General features: G+C 39.9%; 1 protein-coding gene across 1 annotated transcript in view; it reads left to right on the top strand.

The window, feature by feature from the left end:
• Positions 1-42: 42 nt before the first annotated feature.
• CFAP58 (cilia and flagella associated protein 58) overlaps positions 43-20,192 on the top strand; it is a 111,791-nt gene continuing 91,641 nt past the window's right edge. Inside the window, exons 1-7 of the mRNA XM_086680803.1 lie at positions 43-216; positions 5,830-6,111; positions 8,189-8,337; positions 11,021-11,177; positions 12,027-12,221; positions 14,306-14,443; positions 17,168-17,327. Coding sequence (XP_086536929.1) covers positions 208-216; positions 5,830-6,111; positions 8,189-8,337; positions 11,021-11,177; positions 12,027-12,221; positions 14,306-14,443; positions 17,168-17,327 — 1,090 coding nt within the window. The 5' untranslated portion in view covers positions 43-207. The remainder of the gene's footprint in view (positions 217-5,829; positions 6,112-8,188; positions 8,338-11,020; positions 11,178-12,026; positions 12,222-14,305; positions 14,444-17,167; positions 17,328-20,192) is intronic.

Genomic DNA, 20,192 nt, shown 5'->3' on the forward strand with positions numbered 1-20,192 from the left:
AAGTCCTCCAGTTTCCTCAGAGGGCGTGGCGGTTGCCTGGCGACGGGAGGACGCGCCGAGCGCCGGGTTTCGGCCCCCTGCGGGGGATACCAATAACGTGGCGCTGTTTTAGACGCCGGGGGTAGTGCACAGCCCCATCCGCAGCTCCGGCCCGGTTTCCGCGATCACCGCAGAAGCCTCTGAGGCCACCCCCCAGAGAGCGTCAGGATGGCCGAGGTCAGGAGTTAGTGCCCCTCTCTCTGTCGTCTCTCGCTCGTCCCCTCCCCATCAACCCTCTTCTGTCGACTTCTCCGCTGTCACATCCGCTGATTCCTACATTCCTCCCATCAACATCCTATTCCCCGCACCCGCAGCCTCACCCCACCCCTCAGTGTTTACCTCCTGTCCCTCCTTCAACTGGGTGGACACACCCCAACCCCACTCTTAAAACTGGCGCTGTGTTCAACATAGTATGAAATTCATGATTTCCCAGATTCACACATGACAGGCACCCACCCCTAGATTTTGAGCCATAAGGTTTTGAGCCCAGGAGAGGTACGTAGAAATATTGATGTCTCACTGATTGGTGGGACTTGGAGGAAGGCTTCATAGATACCCACTGTCACCCCTATTCACTGACCCTTGTCCACCTGTCACTCCACGATTCCCTATCATCACCTGCTGTGACACATCTTCATTAAGCTCTTCACCTATCACCAATGCCCCGTGTTGTCATTGACCACTGTGTAAAATCTTCTAGCTCACTTTGTAGCACACTCCATCTTCAGGCTCACCAATGAGGGACCATTTCTGTAGCTCTTTATTGATCCTTTGTCCATTAGCACCTTCATTTGTAATTTGGACAACCTCATGTCCCTGTCATCACTTGTCAGTCACAGTCCCCGTTCACCATGGCCATACCCTATTCCTCCATCATCCCTTCAGATCCCTCCCTCATCTCACACATCACAGGATCAGTCCCAGCCAGGGTCAGCCATATAGTTTGTGAGGCTCAATGAAGATGCAGAGCCCCTTGTCAACAAATTATTAAGAATTCCAAAGTGAGACAGCAGAGCATTAAACCAAAGGTGGGGGCTTATCTGAACAAGGGGCCCTGGACACTCTCAAGGTTTTATGTCTAGGGAACCATACTGGTCCCCGCTTCTCTCATCACCATCATGCCCCCACTCTTATTCCAGTTCCTTCTCATATCTCCTCACATCCCTCACCATTCCGTCTCCTCCATATTTGGTCCCTCCTTCCTGTGGGCAAAGATCCCTCCTTCTCTTATCATACAATCCCTCTCCCACCCTCATCTTCCTCACTCTCAGGTAGGTGCCTCACACATCCATACTGTGGTGGCCACAATACTCACCCCATTACCTACACTCACTCGTGTCTCTTTCCTTCCCATCTCTTCCTCCCATTCCTTCTAGCTCTCCTTTAGTTTCTCCTTTATTTGATTTTTAGCATACCTTCCTTTTCTCCCTCACCAGTCATCTTGGTTCATTTCATTCTTCATTTTCCACACATAAGCCCAGATACCAATACCATTAACAATTTATTTCCCAGTCTCCCTTCCCTTGCATTATCTCCCCTCATTTCTTGCCTTCTTTTGTTTTTCTTCTCACTTGATCTCAGCTGGGTTTTCCTCACCTCTACTTCCACAAGTCTCCATTTCCACTCTGGCCTCCTTTGTCACTGCAACTCTCTTGTCCTTTTTCCTTGTTGTTCTCCCCACTGAATGATATTCCCAACACCTACAACAGTGCCCGGCAGATAGTAAGCACTTAATAGACAGGTGTTGAATGAAGGAACATCATAGTTCCTTTCTGACCAGTTCATGTTGAAATCATGCTTCTAAAGTAGGTATCATTATATGCTCTAACAATGTACACACCAACTGGTTATGGGTCACAGCTCAGAGATGATTTTTGCTGTGCTTTTAGTAGCATACACACACACACATATGTATCCATGTGTGTTGTGTATATATACATACATATACACAACACACATATATGGATATTTATTTATTTTGAGAGAAGGAGAGAGTAAGCAAGCAGGAGAGGGGAAGAGAGAGAGGGAGAGAGAGAATGCCAAGCAGGCTCTACAAAGCCCATCATGGGACTGCATCCCATGAACCATGAGATCATGACCTGAGTGGAAATCTGGAGTCTGACACTTAACCGACTGAGCCACCCAGGTGCCCCAATAGTAGTATATTTTTAAAATGACAATATGAACAAATCTGTTCGTGAATGTTTTTAAAAACCTTTTCTTTCTTTGACATTTTTCCATTCCTATGCTAAGTGCCAGGTGTGCAGGGAAAACCTGGTCTGCAAACAAATCATCAGGCTAGTGATCAAGTGTTGGCATTAATACCATTTACACGGATGGAACTGAGAACATTGCTATGATAAATTTTTGTGTGTGCTCATGTTTAGCATCAACAAGGGGAAAACACAGGGCGGCAGCACCACCATATTTCCTTAATACGATTTTTTTCTTCTTTGTGGAATTGCTGTGTTGTGATGTTTACAGTAAGCTGCTTCTCATTGGGAAGAAAATCTCTGTTGAGTTTAACATTGTGCTAATGTTATACAAAATGTTATAGGTAGGCTTGGTACTCCACATCTACTTTAAGATGTGGATTCTTTTTGCTTGCATGTAATCTTTAGAAATCAATAGTACAAGTGTTTTTGAAAAACAAAAATACATAGACTTTCTCCGTATTGGGCAAGTGAGGCTTGTTAAGGCAGAAGGTAAACTAGACTGCTTACCCCGATTCTGCAGGGTGAATTTAAATTTTACTTTATTTTTGGGATTGGAGAGCATCTCAGTTGATTTCTTTGATTAGCAATACAGTGTCGATCTTGGAGCTCTTTTTCATGTAGAATATCAAAGTGTAATGTTGCATACATAAATAAGTCCTCTCAAACTTTATCAGATCAGAAGTTTTGAGTGGGTCTGTGTGGCCTACAGATTAATTCACTCCATGTTCCTTAGAATGCCATTCACGGCCTCCAGTCTGTCTTTAACTTCCTGTCTAGTCTTCTCTTTCCTTCTCCCTGTCATACTTCTTACTCTTTAGCCAACTTGAGTTTTTTTAAATTTTTTAAATATATTTTTTTTAAATTTATTTTTGAGAAAGAGAGAGAGAGAGAGACAGAATGCGAGTGCGTTGGGGCAGAGAGAGAGGGAGGCGCAGAATCTGAAGCAGGCTCCAGGCTCCAAGCTGTCAGCACAGAGTCTGACGTGGGGCTCGAACTCATGAGCTGTGAGATCATGACCTGAGCCGAAGACTGAGCCACCCAGGTGCCCCGAGCTTTATTTTATTTTTTTTAAATATAATTTATTGTCAAGTTAGCTAACATACAGTGTATAGAACGCGCTCGGAAGTAGATTCTCATGATTCATCACTTACATACAACACCCCCAACTTGAGCTTCTTAATCAATCTCAAATCCTGGATACTTTCTGGGCCTGAGCCTTTGTTCAAGCTTTGCCATGGGCCAGGCATACCTTTTCCCTCCATATTCACCTGTGAATATTTCACTCTCCCATCTGGACATACTCAAATACCACCTCCTTTAGGAAATTTGCTTTCATTCTTACTCCTGGGAGTAGTTCCATCTTCCTATAGGTCCTTGTAGAATTTTGAATCCATTTTATGGCATGTATCAAATTCTATACTTCCACTATCTGAAAACATACTCCATCAACTATTAATGTATAAATTCCCTGTGGGAGGGCTGTTTATTCCTTACCTTGGTACCTCCTACGAAGGCTCCCTCATTCCAACTTACAAATAGCAGATGTTCAATAAATATTTGCTGAATAAATGAAGAAATTTATTAACCACCCCCATTCTTTGTCATTATTGTGCTGTGTCTAACAAGGAGAAGGTGTATTAGTTTACTAGGCTGTTACTCAGCCATAACAGAGTACTGCAAACATGGTGGTTTAAACAGTAGACACTTCTTGTCTCACACTTTCGGAGGTTGAAGTCTGCAATCAGGATGTTGGCAGGACCATGCTTCCTCTGAGACTCTAAGTAAAATTCTTCCTTACCTCTTCCTAGCTTCTGATGGCAGCCAGTGATCCTTAGCTTTCCTTGGCTTACACCCTGTTTCTGTCTTCACGTGGTATTTCTTTCTTTCTTTATTTTTATTTTAATGTTTATTTATTTTTGAGAGAGAGCAAGAGAGAGAACAAGTGGAGGAGGGGCAGTGAAAGGGAAACAGAGGATCCAAAGTGGGCTCCAGGCTGACATCAGAGAGCCTAATGCAGTGCTCAAACCCATGAACTGTGAGATCATGACCTAAGCCGAAGTCAGATGCTTAGCCAACTGAGCCACCCAGGCGCCCCTCGTGGTGTTTCTTCCTTCCTGTGTTTGTGTCGCTGTCCAAATCCCATTCTCTACTTTTTTTGCATTGAGATAGAATTGACATGTGACATTGTATTAGTTTTAGTTGTACAACATAATGATTATATATATATATATTGCAAAATGATTACTACAATAAGTTTAACATCCATCACTACACATAGTTACAGTCTTCCCTCTTTTTATAAGGACACCAGTCTTATTGGATGAGGGCCCACTCTACTCCAGTGTGACCTCAAGTTAACTGATTATATATGCAATGACTCTACTTCCAAACAAGTCACATTTATAGGTACTGGGTGTTAGAACTTCAACATACCTTTCTGGGAGACAAATTCAACCCTTAACACTAGGGAAATAAGAATTCTTGGGGTGCCTGGGTGGCTCAGTCAGTTGAACGTCTGACTCTTGATTTCAGCTCAGGTCATGATCTCGCGGTTGGTGACATTGTGCTATTGGTGCAGATTCTGCTTGGGATTCTCTCTCTCCCTCTCCTTCTGTGTCTCTCCCCTGCATCCTCTCCCCCCACCCCCAAAATAAATAAAATACACTGGAAAAAAAAATCTTATTTAACTAACTCCGGGTTCTCATCTAAGTCATAGCCAGATGTGTTTGAATTGTATCTGTATGTCCAGGCTTTTTTTTAAAAAAAATAATTTGTTGTCCAGCTGATCATGGAAAGCAAATCTAGAGAAGACCTGTGAGCATTGCACAAAGGGCATCTCAATACACCTGTGAAGATGACCTTGTCTTATCATTTTAAGAGATAGAAATGATGGAATAGCGTTTAGGAGAAGATTCCATATTTCGGATGGGGTTCATTGTGAGTACGTGTGATTTCATGGTATCCACACCAAGATTCCATATATCTGACCATAATATCCCTTGGCTTTCTTCTGCAGGATGAAGTGAAAACAAATCAGGGCTTGGAATAATCATAACAGATATCAAAATTTATTGAGTGCCTCCTCTTTGCCAGGCACTTGGCCAAGTGTTTAACATGAATGATCCTGTTTGTTTATTTTTTTGAAGTTTATTTATTTATTTTGGAGGGGGGAGAGGCAGAGAGAGAGGGAGAGAGACAATCCTAAGCAGGCTCCGTGCTGTCATCATGGCGCCCAATTCAGGGCTCAGTCTCACACCATGAGATCATGACCTAAGCTGAAATCAAGTCATGCACTTAACCGACCAAGCACGCCTAATGAATGATACTATTTAATCTGATCTTTGATACCATGTGGTAGGAAATATTACTATCCTAATGCATATGTGTACATATATACATGCATCAGGGGATGAACAAGATGTCTTTCCATCATATAGTCTTAATGTTTCTGTTTTTTCAGTGATGTTTATTTTGCTTCTATGAAGGTCTTGTATTCATAGATAATAATAGCAACCCCTGAATAGTAACATAGACATATTGTAATACTCATTCCCCTTCCTGCTCTTTTGTACAGGAAAAGAGTGAGAAACTAGTGTTGGAAGAAACTGCATTTGAAGAAATCGAAAGGGATTTTCAGGAGGTTCTCAATGAACTTTCAGGAGATAAAAGTCTGGAGAAATTTAGAATTGAATATGAGAAGCTTCATGCTGTCATGAAAAAGTCTTATGACAATGAAAAGCGTCTGATGGCCAAATGCAGAGAGCTAAACGCAGAGATTGTGGTTAATTCTGCAAAGGTCGCCACTGCCCTGAAGCTCTCCCAGGATGATCAGACCACCATTGCATCCCTGAAGAAGGTCAGTGATCTCATAGAAACAGAGCCTACGGAGAGCTGCCATAAATGCATCCTATATTTAAAACGTCATTCTTTCCTTATATTGGCAGCTCTAGGCTGGTAGTAAGTGAGTTATTAAGTAAAAATCTACATGATTTATATATTCATTAAGCCTAGGGAATAATGTTATTTTCAAAGGAAATAATTAGCCTGGTGAATTTCACTGGGCAGAGAATAATATAGAACCTTGCTGGCTTGCTTTCTAAGAAGTACTGGGTTAGCAGAAAGAATGAGAAGTAAGGAAATGTAATATTAGGGACCTGACCTTGGTATGTCTTGTTTGATAGAAGATGAGTAATTAAATATCTCATGATGATAGCTTGTGAAGGATATTTTTTGAAGGATATTTTCATGTTTCTGCTTTTCCTACTGTTTTAGAAGAAATTGCCTTGAGAATTCCTAGATGGTAATTTTCATGATCTTGTTTCCTCCTTGATCCTCCCAATTCCTCATAATGGGAGATCAGGGATTCAGTCTGGGGGCTACTGAGGAAGCATGGTTCTACTTTACCATGGAGTTTTTCATCCTCAAGTGTGTTGCATTATTTTGAGGGTAAAATGTAAATGTTCCTTGTTGCTCTCAGGGTGATAAGAAGTTGAGAGATTTTAATTTATAATTAAAACCCGAGTGGTAAAAAATAACTCATAAAATTTTTAGATAATTCCCTTGATATCATACAATGAAACATCAGGCAATTTAAATGAATTTCCAAGACCAGTGCAAATTATGACATCTGTTATCTTAGAATTTACTTTTTTTAAAGTGCTATTTTCTATTGTCATTTTCTTCTCTTTGCTGGAAAACCAGCAAAGCCTTTAAAAGAAGGCTTTAAATCATTGTATGATGAGGAAAAAAACCCATTTTTTATTGCAAATTAAAAAACTGTAAATGGAAGTCATGAGCTGGTTAAAATATAATTGGTGAAGTTGATTTGGACAAAACTTCGTATAATTGTATTTTCATTTAAATATCCTTCATTTGTTTTGCTGAAAATAGTACATATCGTTGTTACAGAAAAATATACCCTGTAATTATTTTGAATCACTAAATTATGTGAAGTTACCCAAGACTCATCTATCTCTCTCTCCTTCATGTAATGGTGAGCACGAATTTGTGTAAATACTCTCTTCCACTCATTTTATTCCTTGTCAACATAAAAGCGGAATGTTTTCACCTTAAGCTTATAGGTTCTTACCTTTACGAAGGACTCACATTGCACTTGACAGAACTTAGCAAGAAAATGGAGTGGTGGGGTAAAACTGAAGGCTGTTACAACATTTACTATGCTTTGTTCACTTATTTGAATGGATGTAATTCACTTTTAAGTATTTATGTTAATATTCCACATTGGATTTAATAATAGTAAGGAAGCCAAAACTGCATGAGTCCTTGTTCCCATTCCCAGCTAGGGCTTTGCTTTTCCCCTGTGAGCATCTGATGAGAAGATCTGGGAGTGGATTTCTGGAATGGGAATTACCAAGGCTGTTATGTACAATTAGGTGACAGCAAAGACTACCTTGCTATGAATTGTTCTAAAGCTGACATAGCCATCCAGGACCCCTTACTTGAGACCTGACTACAAAATAGATTTTTTAAAAATTTGTGATCGATCAAGAGCTTCAAATTTAGGGCTTGGATCCAAGGCCACTCCTTATTTTTTTTTCTCCATAATACTTGGGCTTGGAAAACACATAGGCTTTCGTTTTTTAATTTTGTAAACCTATCTTAACATTTTTATTAGAAATATCCTCCTACTTATAGTGGCCCTTGCAAGATGTGAGCCTTGTAACCCCACTCACCTACACAAGGAAAAATACCATTTGCCAGGACCCCTTCTAACACTGCTGTTCAGTATCGACTAGCTCATGTTGAACAATTTAGTAAGTCAATATAAATGGAATGCATAATGTATAATATATAATCTTCTTCCCCATAAATGACAACTATATTGGAGTTGTTTTATTATTCTATTTACTCAGTTTATCTTGCATCTGGATCCTAGTTTGGTTTTTCTCACTGATGTGCCGTGGCCCATATAGGAAATCGAAAAGGCCTGGAAGATGGTGGACTCAGCCTATGACAAAGAGCAGAAGGCAAAGGAGACGATCCTTGCCCTGAAAGAGGAAATAGTGAACTTAACCAAACTAGTCGAGCAGGGGTCTGGATTGTCACTGGACCAGGATAGCAAGTAGGTCATAGACTTGTTAATGTATGTTGAACTTGCTTTTGTGGAGGCCCCCTTATTCAGCAGTTGGCCTGGGGTTTGCCGTGTCACCTTGAACATTCTTTATGATACAACAGTCTTCTTCTTTGGTAGTTTCCCAGAGATTGTTTTCCATCTATTGCTATTTTTTGTTTTTAATGCTCCCTTTCTCCATACCCAAGAACTCATAATTTGTGATTATATTAAACTTTTGGCTCTGCAGGAATATGTACTATAATTTCAAAATGAGTAAATATTTTAGATTTCTTTCTCTCAAACTTGTGTGAAATGGAACTCGCTGCCTTTCTGCTCTGATTTCCAGCCCCTTCCCATGCTCTGAACCCCCATTAGTCCCATCACCATTCTTCTAACTTCTCTGGTTCTAGGCCAGAAAACAGATTCTAGACCGCTCTTTTAACCATGAAAGCTTCGTCTTGTTGATTCTGTCTTCTGATCATCACTTGTGTCTTTCCCTGCTCCTTATCAGCAGTGCTAATGCCTTGCTTCGGGCTCCCCATTCTTGGCTGGATTTGGCGATGGACTGCTAACTGTTCTACCTGCCTTCAAGGAGACATATCCCTTCTTCACCATCTTCCACACACCAGATTTAGGCTTCTGAAATGTGTATCTGAGTGCTCCCATCTCCAGCACATGTTCCAAACACCTTCAATAGTTCCCCACTCCCAAAGAATGCAGCCCAGTCATGAACATGTCTTTTAGGGCCCTACATAGATCTGTCCGCCAGCCTTGCTAGACTCATGTCCCGAAACACCATGCTTGCTGATGCCTCAATACCTTTGATCATGCTGTTTTTATTCCAGGAATGCTTTTTCTTTATTTCTCCACACAGTAAACAACTATGCACCCTTCATGACCCATCTCAAACACCATCTTAATTTCATCACTGTTGGCACCTCTATTTCAACCTCCTCCCTACCCCTAGCCTCAGTGAGAGTCACTGTGTTCTCTGTTTCTGTAGAACCCAACATGTATCTCAAGTGTGGCATTGATCACATTGTATTGAAATTATTTGTTGAAATACTTCACTATCTGTTAGGCTACAAACTCTTGAAGGAAGACACTTTTACCTTCCCTCTAGGTGTCTAGCACTGTGCAAGGCATGCAAAACCTTGCATTAGTTTATGAGTCAGGAATGATCACACACTTCCTTAGGCATTTTTTTTTTAAGTTGGCTCCATATCCAGTGTGGAGCCCAATGTAGGGCTTGAACTCATGACCTTGACATCAAGACCTGAGCTGAAATCAAGAGTCGGACACTCAACTGACCAAGCCACCGGGGTGCCCCTTCCTTAGGCATTTTTCACCAACTCTAACTGCTGCCTAGGTTTCTTATGTTTTCTAGATGCATTTATCCAATGTTGAGAGATAGTTCTAGGTGCCAGGGTTGGAGGAAGGAACAGGAAAAACAAAAAGAAGACGTGATATCTGTCATAATGGACTCTATTTTTTCATTAAAGGAGTCAAACACCATCAGAGCAACTACTGAAGAGCAATGTGAGGGAACTGATCAGTTAGGAGTTTTAATGAGAGTTGGAGCACAGTGAGGAGGAGAACTGAATAAACTAGCCCTAACAATGTGCTTAGGTGTAGCTGTCTTCAGAGTAACCTCAGAATTTGAAGTTTTGTTTCTGGAGAAGAAGTTGAATGCAGTTCTGAAAGTTCCTTATTAAATACTTATGTTCTACCAAAGTTGTTGGTAAATAAACATTGTCAGAGGTGCTTCCAATGGCCATTTGATGACTCAGTAGTGAGTACCTCAAGTTCTCTATTTTCTCAACTCTCATGTGGCTGCCTTGTTCTAGACTTTCATTCTGCTGCACAGATCAGATCAGACACAGTCTTTCTATTTCAAGAACACTAATTCTGCAGAAAGTCATGCCAAATCATAAATAATGTTTTTTTTTAATGTGGAAGTAACTGGTTAACAATTCAAATCAACAAATATCATCACATACTCTCCAAAAGCTGGCAACATGAATGATTTCCAAATTTTGTTCTTGGGAACATTTTATCAGAGTTGCATCCCTTTGGTGGAAACTAATCTCTATGGGTGAATGATTAGAAAACTGGCGATGTGTATTATTTGCTTATTTTTATGCTTTATTTTAGACTTTATAGTTGTGATCATAGCCCTCCCCTGGGTATATTAAACAAATAATTTCTTAAATTAACATTTTCTTTAGGATGAATTACAAGAGTTGACAGTAGCTGTATAGTCTTATTGTAACAAATTCAAATAATACAGAGGTGTGGCAACTAAGGAGTAAGAATTACCCCTCCAACTCTTCCAACCCTATATTCTACTTTTCAGAGATAACCAGTTACCAATTACCAGTTTGGATCTATTTTCTTGGACTTCTATAAAAATGTCTATAAAACACATACACCTATATGCAGACACTGTAATTATTTAAACATCAGAAAAGGGATCATGTTATATATATTATTATTGGAATGTCTTTTTCAGTTAACAACTCACAAGCAGCTACCATGTCCATGTCAGGGCATAAAGGTCCTTCTCTTTCACACTTGAATGGTGTTAGTCCTTGACCTAAAGTCTTTCCCATGAAAATGTGCTCAGAGGGTGATAGGAAGGGCTCCTGAGAAGATGGCCTTTTAGTCTGACTCCTGTGTTCTTCTTTTTTAGTATCCGAGATTTACTGAAGTTCAAAGAAGAAGTGATAAAGGAGCGAGACCAGCTCTTGTCAGAAGTGGTGAAATTACGAGAGTCCTTAGCTCAGACTACTGAACAGCAGCAGGAAACGGAGCGATGCAGAGAAGAGGCAGAGCAGACCATCAGTCAGGTCTGCTTTGTCGTGGAGGGCAAGATGAAAGAACATTACCTTCTAGAAGTCCTTCCCATATTGTTCCTCTCTCAGATTTACCCCCTGGTGCCCAAATGAAGCATCCACAGGTCTGCTTACTTGTCTGGTTTGTTCTTACAAGAACAGTTTTACTTGTTCATTTCTTCTCAACATTCTGTGTCTGAGAAGTCACTAAGACAGGGCACTGCTTACAGTTTTGGCTTAAGAATGTGTCCCCGGCAAAGGCGAGAATGCTCTGCATCTGGAGATGGTGCAAGTAGTTCCCTTGGCCCTTCTCCTTTGTAAGGACTTCTTTTGAACACTTTTTATAATAACCCAGGAGTCAAATAGATGATACACACATGCAACCCCTAGGAGATTCCTTTGAGCATGAGATAACAGATTTTTCATAGATTTTTGACCATCATGATAAAGCTATAATGCTTTATGTAATAACATCCAGGACTCATGTGAAACATAATTTAATGTTTAGGGTAACTGGCGACATTTTATTTAGATCCTATTGATAGAGAATTGGGTGAATTCTTTCAATGTTTAACTCTCTAGAATTCTGGGTTTCCCTATTTAATTGGATCTTATACCATTCTTTGTGGATTTGTTCCCACCGTTAGGGTGGATGTCTGGTGTTAAGGCTCTGGAAAACAACACAGAACATTCTCGAAAAGTTTGAACGTTGGGGTTCAAAGATGACTGTCCTGCAGGGGAAAGGCTACCACGAGGTGACTGCCCCGAAGTTAGAAGAGTTGAGATGAGGAGCAGCTCAGCTGGTTGAGATCTGTCCTGGGGAGGGCTTCATCCCTTTCCTCCCCTATCCTTTCTGTGCCCTAGTTCCGGCAAGAGATACAGCAACGTCAGAATGAAGCATCACGGGAGTCTCGGAAGAAGGAAAAACTGGAGAAAGAGCTCAGGCAGATTCAGACAGACATGGACACCAGGCAGACGGAAATTAGGGCCCTGCAGCAGTATGTGCAGAAGAGCAAGGAGGAGCTTCAGAAGCTGGAGCAGCAGCTGAAGGAACAGAAGGTGCGCTGGGTGTGGGCTGCACCTCGGTCCTCGCAAAAACAAGAAGGGGGCCTTTGGAACACTTTGAGTTTTCTCTGGAAAGGAGCAGACTTTCTGCACTAGAGATGTTGGTAACACAGCACTGGGCACTGCATTGCTCTTTGAAGAGCTCGTATGGGTATCTATGACCTTTTTTCCCCCAGCTCCAACAGGTTAATTTCTTTTTAACATTCTGTTGATGTGTAATATATACATAGAAAAGTGTGTAAGTCAACAGTGTACAGCTTGATGAATTTTCTCCACCTGAACATATCTTGGTCACCTGCACCAGGCCCAAGGAACAGTACGCCAAATGTCCCTTTGTGCCCCCTCCCAGTCACTCTCTCCCTTAAAGGTCACTTCTATTCTGAAACCTAAGCAGAGTTTAGTTTTGTCTGTTTTTGCACTTCACAGAAATGCACTCATACAGTCATACAATGCTCTTTTGTACTAACTTGCTCAGTATTTTGTCTGTTTGTGAGATTCATTTGTGTTGCCACATGGTTATAGAATGGCACTATCCAGTATGGCCATGCATTGCTATTTAAATTTAAGTTATTTTAAATAAAATGAAACAAAATAAAATAAAACCTCAAGTGCTCAGTTGAGCTAGTACCATTTCAAGTGCTTAATAGCCACAGGGCTAGTAGATAACCTATTGGACAGAACAGATAGACAACATTCACATCATTGCAGAAAGTTCTGTTGGACAGAGCTCAATAGAACATTCACCGTCATAGTGTTCCTTGTGTGACCATAACATGGTTTATTTTTAAGCGGCTTATTTTTAGGTTTCAAGTTTAGGAACCCATATTCAGTCTATCTGCATTTTAAATATGGTGCTATTTTTAATATTTTCCCTATAACAGCAGTTGAAGGTAACTCAAATAGTAATAATTGTGCTCTGTCTTTTCTCATTTCTTAAAGAGGCAATTCATATAATTGAGAAAAGTCGTTTCTTGAAAATAGTTTCTCTTAGGAAGTTTTCAAAGAATTGCCAAGACATACAGCATTTTTCCACTTAAAAAATAGATGTTAGAACACATTTCTTTGTCAATTGCCTTATTAATATTGTATAAAGGCAGAAATCAGATGGGTAATACACATTGTGCAAGTATCCACAAGAAAAACGAGACTTCTTTGAGCATGAAATTTGAGAGGTTTTTGAACATCACGATTAAATTATAGTGCTTTGTTTAGCAATATCCAGGACTCACGTAAAACACAATTTCATTTTTAGCATAGCTGGCTGTATTTTGTTTGGTCCCTATTGATGGGAAATTGGATGAAGTCTTTCCATGTTTAACCTTTGATTGCATCAAGTTATATTTTGGGATAACTGTCTAAACTATCTTCTCTCTCTTTTCCCTTCAGCGCATTTTCTCCCCCTCCATCCTCTCACTAGTCTGCCAATAGAAATGATGACTCCCTGCCCTGCCAAAAAATATAATCCTGTTTTTATAAAACTGTGTCTGCTGAGGATAGGCAAGGTAGGGAAGAGGAAACTCCACTGACACTGAAGTCAGGCAGATAGAAATCATTCCTCTGCCATTCCACGGTTTTGACTTGAGTTGGATTTAAGGGGAATTGTCTCTGTGCTGGTGTTAGTGAATGGTTCTGTCCAAGAAAATGTTGTAGGCATGTTAATGCAGGATTTGCTTCTGAAGATGTGGCTTCCCAGCCCCACAACTGATAAAACCCGTTTGAATCTCTAGCTCATTTGCAATGATTATAGCAATTGTTGCATATGTGAAGCTTGCCAAACGGCAAACAGGCATTAAAATATTTATCCACCACCTGTGAACAAGACTTCCCAAGGCTCTCAGAAAAAAAAAATTATGCGCTCTGTGTTATTCATTAGAAGGCGTCATTTTCCTCAGCCATTTAACATTCATCATATTTGAGTGCATTAGTGCTTTCACCGGGGATAAAGAACAATTTCTACAAAGACAAAAAAAAGTGTGGTTGCTGTGATCATCCCAGGAGGTTTGCAGGGCCTCCTGTGTGGATATGCAGATATTGTAATCAGATTAAAAGCATTAACCAGCTCATTATGCATCTTTCAGATATTGAACGAAAGAGCTGCAAAGGAACTGGAGCAGTTTCAGATGCGAAATTCTAAACTTCAGCAAGAGAATGAACAACACAGTTTGGTTTGTGAGCAGCTATCCCAGGAAAACCAGCAGAAGGCATTGGAGCTCAAAGTAAACACCAAGTGACTGATTTGTTGCCTAGCACTCCCTCCCTTATTCCCTATTTTATTAAAATTTTTTAATGTTTTTTGAATTTTTGAGAGAGAGAGAGAGAGAGAAAGAGAGAGAGAAAGAAACAGATTGCAAGCGGGGGAGGAACAGAGAGAGGGAGACACAGAATCTGAAGCAGGCTCCAGGCTCGGAGCTGTCAGCACAGAGCCTGATGCGGGGCTTGAACTCAAGGATCTTGAGATCATGACCTGAGCTGAAGTCAGACACTTAACCAACTGAGCCACCCAGGCCCCCTCACTCATTCCCTATTAATACAGATTTGCTGTAGTGGTTGGAGCTGTTGGTTGGATAACCTGTATTAGCCTTGATATGTCAGAGGCAGGCTCAAGCCTACAGTGATTGCTTTCTGCTTGGAAGTAGATAGTTTGATGACTTCCATTCTCATAAAACCACAAACCTGAATATTGATCATATGATTATGCAAGTATTTTTGAGAGCAAGCTCAGATACTCATCTCTGTAACTTAGCCTTGTAAGCAACTAGTTGCCCTGAGCTAGAAACCATTTACATGAGTGAGTAGCAAAGAAGTTAGATTATATTTTACTACTTTTATATGGAGAAGGTAGAATAGGAGGGTTGGGGGATGGACTGGTACTATTGAGTATCTACTTCCAGGATTGTAGAACCATGATTTTTTCTTCTATACACTGTAAATTTCAAGACAGGCTTCCCATTCTTCTCCCTGTCCTCAATGAAGAGTGTTTGCAAATTATGTTTGGGTAACAGTTTTATACTTGGGTACATATTGTATACCTACGTGTTTAACAGAGCGACTTTATGTTTATCACTGATTCTGAAAAAAATCCATAAACCCTTCTCTGGTTATGTTAGGATACTAAGCATAAAATGAGTGACCTATCAAGAATGATACATAGATTTGATCAGTGAGTCATAACAGTTTTTGCTTCTTATGCCCTTTTGAAAATCTGATGAGAACATGGGTGTACGTGCTCACACACACACACACACACACACACACACACACACACACACGCACACGCACACACACACACACTTATTTGCACATCTTCTATCTTGTTTTGAATGCAGTCTCAGGTTTCCAAGATTTTTCTGAAGTCTAACCACGGGGTCTGGATTAATAACTACTGAATTACAACATTCTATTGTTCTAATTGGAAAAGGCCCTAGTTCAGCTAATTTCGACCATGTAAATCTGAGGCCGAGGAGTATTTAAAACAGTCCAGAGTGGTTTGACTTGAAACCATTCTTTATGAGAAAGCTGTAAATTGAAGCAGAAATGAAATGGCTTCTTAAAGCAACATAATATATTAGCCTCTAAGGTAAAATTAAAGTAAAAATACTTATGCCATTAATTCTCTTCTTTGGTAACATGAATGGGGCACCTTGAAAGATGGAAAATTTTTGTTATCAGATCCTGAACCTATGGGATTCTACTTCTAGCAGTAATCTGAGAATGACATGCCCAGCTGAGTGCAGTTTCTTCCTTGTCAAGAGCTGGGGATAACTGCTAATGTTTATTTGCTCTCGTTGCTTTTCCAGTAATTTCTAAGAATGGCAGATTTATTTTATTTTATTTTTAAAAAAAATTTTTTTCCAACATTTATTTATTTTTGCGACAGAGAGAGACAGAGCATGAACGGGGGAGGGGCAGAGAGAGAGGGAGACACAGAATCGGAAACAGGCTCCAGGCTCTGAGCCATCAGCCCAGAGCCCGACGCGGGGCTCGAACCCACGGACCGCGAGATTGTGACCTGGCTGAAGTCAGACGCTTAACCGACTGCGCCACCCAGGTGCCCCTAAGAATGGCAGATTTAAAAAATGAATTTGAATTTTAAAAAATTAATAAAACTTGAGGTCCATTGGCAAAAATCTGGTGCTTTCTTGTGCTAGAATTATTATTTTGGTGTCTTTTGCCAATATGTAGACTTGACTATTGATGATGCCCTGTCCATGTATCTGTATGTACACCCACTGACTAACATCCTCTGAGGAAGTAGGGCCCTTTCTCTAGTGTGTGTAGTTGTACTCCAGTGGCCATGTGGGTTCAAAAGAGTATCTGAATATGTTAATAGCATGTCAACAACCTTCTGAGAGAGGGGTGCCTGGGTGGCTCAGTCGGTTAAGCGTCTGACTTTGGCTCAGGTCATGATCTCACAGTTGGTGGGTTCAAGCCCTGCTTTGGGCTCTGTGCTGACAGCTCAGAGCCTGGAGACTGCTTCGGATTCTGTGTCTCCCCCTCTCTCTGCCCCTCCCCTGCTCACACTCTTTCTCTCTCTCAAAAATAAACATTAAAAAAATTTCAATAACCTTCTGAAAGAGATCACTCTGTGAGTCCATAAAAATTGGTAATCAAATACAGCATTCGTATACAAAATTCACACATTTGTGATATGTACAACTCAGCATTCTTACCCTGTTTGATTCAACAATTCAGTGGTACCTTGAGACATCAGGTCTAATCAGTCTTTCCATTATTTTTTAGCTTATATAGCAACATTTTATTCAGAGAATAGTTTTTCAATTTCTCTCAAAACCAAACAATGTGTGTTTTTGTTTAACCCATACAACAACTTTACACTAACATGGGAATAATTTCCTTTTATGGGTTCTGAGTTCACCATCACCTAGTCACTGGCACTTTATTTACTGAATATCCCTGGTTAATTCTCTCACTAATTACAGGCCAAAGAGGAAGAAGTCCATCAGATGCGGCTTGACATTGGGAAGCTCAATAAAATCAGAGAACAAATCCATAAGAAATTGCATCAGATCGAAGATCAAAAGTCAGAGGTGGAACAGCACAAGGAAACTCTAAAAAATCAGATCTTGGGATTAGAGAGAGGTAATCCAAGAAACATTTCGTGCTTTGTCATATTCCTTTGTAAACATTTTATTGGTGACTGTGATTTGGCAACCCAGGGCTCTGTGCGTCCAAACACAAACCATGCCAGATGTAATCAGTAAAACAACTTCCAAACTGGTAAGCAGCCAATATGCAGGGGACATCATTTTGAATACCTTGAACTATCCTACCTTAAAAAATTCTTCAACAGACTATATTGGTGCAATGTAAATCCAGCCAAAAGTATTGCTCAGTATTTGTCGCTGGAATAAATAGCATCTATACTGTTAAGTCTGGGTTCTACATGACTTTATGCTTTAGTTCCTTTTCTCAGAGAAGATAGGGGATAAATTAAAACAAATGTTCCCCCACTAGCAATATTTGGGACAATGTTGTACCAAGAATCAGTGAGACAAAAATTAGTGGTTCCTAACTTCCTTTAAAAAAATGTTTATTTATTTATTTTGAGAGAGAGGGATAGAGAGTGAGCAGGGGAGAGGCAGAGAAAGAGGGAGACAGAGAATCCCAAGGAGGCTCTGCAGCTGTAAGTGCAGAGCCCTACATGGGGCTTGAACTCATGACCTGTGAGATCATGATCTGAGCTGAAACCAAGAGTCAGACATTTAACTGACTGAGCCACCAGGCATCACAATGGCTCCTAACTTCTTTTCTCTGTTATTACTTTACCATGTGATGAACCTTGTTTTTACCAGCTATCACATTGCCCCATGGAGGGAAAATTTAAGTGCTATGGAAGGTCACATAGCACAGAAAAATCATTAAGGATACAAACTATGGAGTCATGTCTACCTGGGTAAAGATCTCACCTTCATCGTATTTATTGTTAGGGGATGAAATGAGCTGATACATATAAAGCACTTGTGGACAGTACCTAACACAGTAAATGCTTACTAAATGGCATCTATTATCATCTGGGCGTATTACTATTTATATAAGCAGTAAGAGAGAATGCCATCTCATTCTGAAAAAGAATATAATTGAAAATAGGATATGCTAGTCAAATTTGGTGTGGCAGAAACAGCCCTGAACTTGGACACAGAGGATCTGGGTTTGACTTTGACTATACCAGAGTATGTGAGGCAGGAACACCTCGTTGAACTCATATGGGTTGTAGATCACTGAATGAGATAACATGCATACCAGCATAAAAGCAGACATTGCCCCCCTAAAAGGTAAAATCTAAATCTCTAGGCAAGGTTATTAGAAATACATCTGACCCTTGAACAACATGGGTTTGAACTGCATGGGTCCACTTACCTGTGGATTTTTTTTTTCGGTAAATACAGTACATCACTATGAATGTATTTTCTCTTCCTTATGATATTTTTAGTAACATTTTCTTTTCCGCAGCTTACTGTAGGGTAAAAATGCAGTATATAATACATATAACATGCTAAATATGTGTTAATCGAACTGTTTATATTATCAGTAAGGCTTCTGGTCAACAGTAGGCTGTTAGTAGTTAAGTTTTTGGGGAGTCAAAAGTTATACATGAATTTTCATCTTCACAGGGGATCGGCATTCCTAAGTCTGGTGTTGTTCAACAGTGAGCTGTATTTGTTATGTAAGCGTTTGAAAAGTACAGGTATTTTTCCCTCTAAGACATCAGGAAATAATCTTTTATCGAGGTACAGCTAGAGCTTACCTTGAAAATTTCTCCGTTCTTTCATTCAATACACTGAGTGCCTACTATGTGTAGTCACCAAGGTAGGCATTGGCTGCATGGAGGTCCCTGCCCTCGGGATGCTTACAGTCTTGCATGAGTTTATAATCTAATGTTTTCAGTGATAGTTAGGAAGAAAAATAAAACTACTAGATCATATTTTGTAATTGGTTTAGTGACTTTCAAAACACTCCCATATTTAAATCGGTGTATTTTTTACTTGCAGTAGTTCAAAGTTTTGAAAAAAAAATTATTCATTCTGTGTTGAACCCAATTCTTCATCCTTAAGTCATATTTATAGAAGTCATCATGCTCTCTTTTGGTTATTTTATAGGTATCGTTAACATTATTTTTTCTTGGGGACTTCTTCCTTTTGAATGTCTGATCAAACAGTGGCACTGGACATAAGAGTTAGAAGCATGAGTCCTCCATGGGTTGTGATTTTTCTATCACAAAACCCAAAAAACTGATAAACTGCCAGAACTAATGAGAGTTCACTGGGGTGGCAGGTTATAAAATAAATATATAGGTATCAATAGCTTCCTTTCATACACAGAATCAGTTAGAATATATGATGGAAAAACCCCTTTTCACAATAGCAACTCAAGTAATAAAATACCTATAAATAAAGTTACCCGGATATCTGCAAGACATGTATATAAAACACACTCCAGAATTCTATTGAGGGGTATAAACGAAGACTTGAAAAATGGAGAGATATACAAAGTTCCTGAATGAGAAAGCTCAATATGATAAAGATATAAATCTGCCTAAATTAATCTGTATATTTGATATTTCCAATAAAAATTTCAGTAAGTTATATTGTTGGGACTTGAAAACTGATTCTAGAGTTCTTCCTTAAGAATAAACAGGTGACAATAGCCATAAAATTCTGGAAAAAGGGGTGATGATGGAGTATTTGCCTTACTGGGTTAGGTTTTTAATATTATAAAGCTTCAATAGTCATCAAGTAGTGTAGTGAAAATGCCTGATAAACAGATCAATGGAAGAGATTGGAAAAAACAAAAAATACCCAAGATTATCATTAAGATAAAGGTGTTTCATACCAGTGTTCTGTATGGACTATTAAGAAAATGGTAGCAGAACAGTAAGTTACTTTTTGGGAAAAAAAAGTTAACACCAAATGTGGAAACCATAAAGCAAAGATTGAGAGATTTAAT

This window comes from Puma concolor, chromosome D2 (assembly GCF_028749965.1).
Source record: "Puma concolor isolate L17-30 chromosome D2, mPumCon1.1.hap2, whole genome shotgun sequence".
NCBI classification, from domain to species: Eukaryota; Metazoa; Chordata; class Mammalia; order Carnivora; family Felidae; genus Puma; species Puma concolor.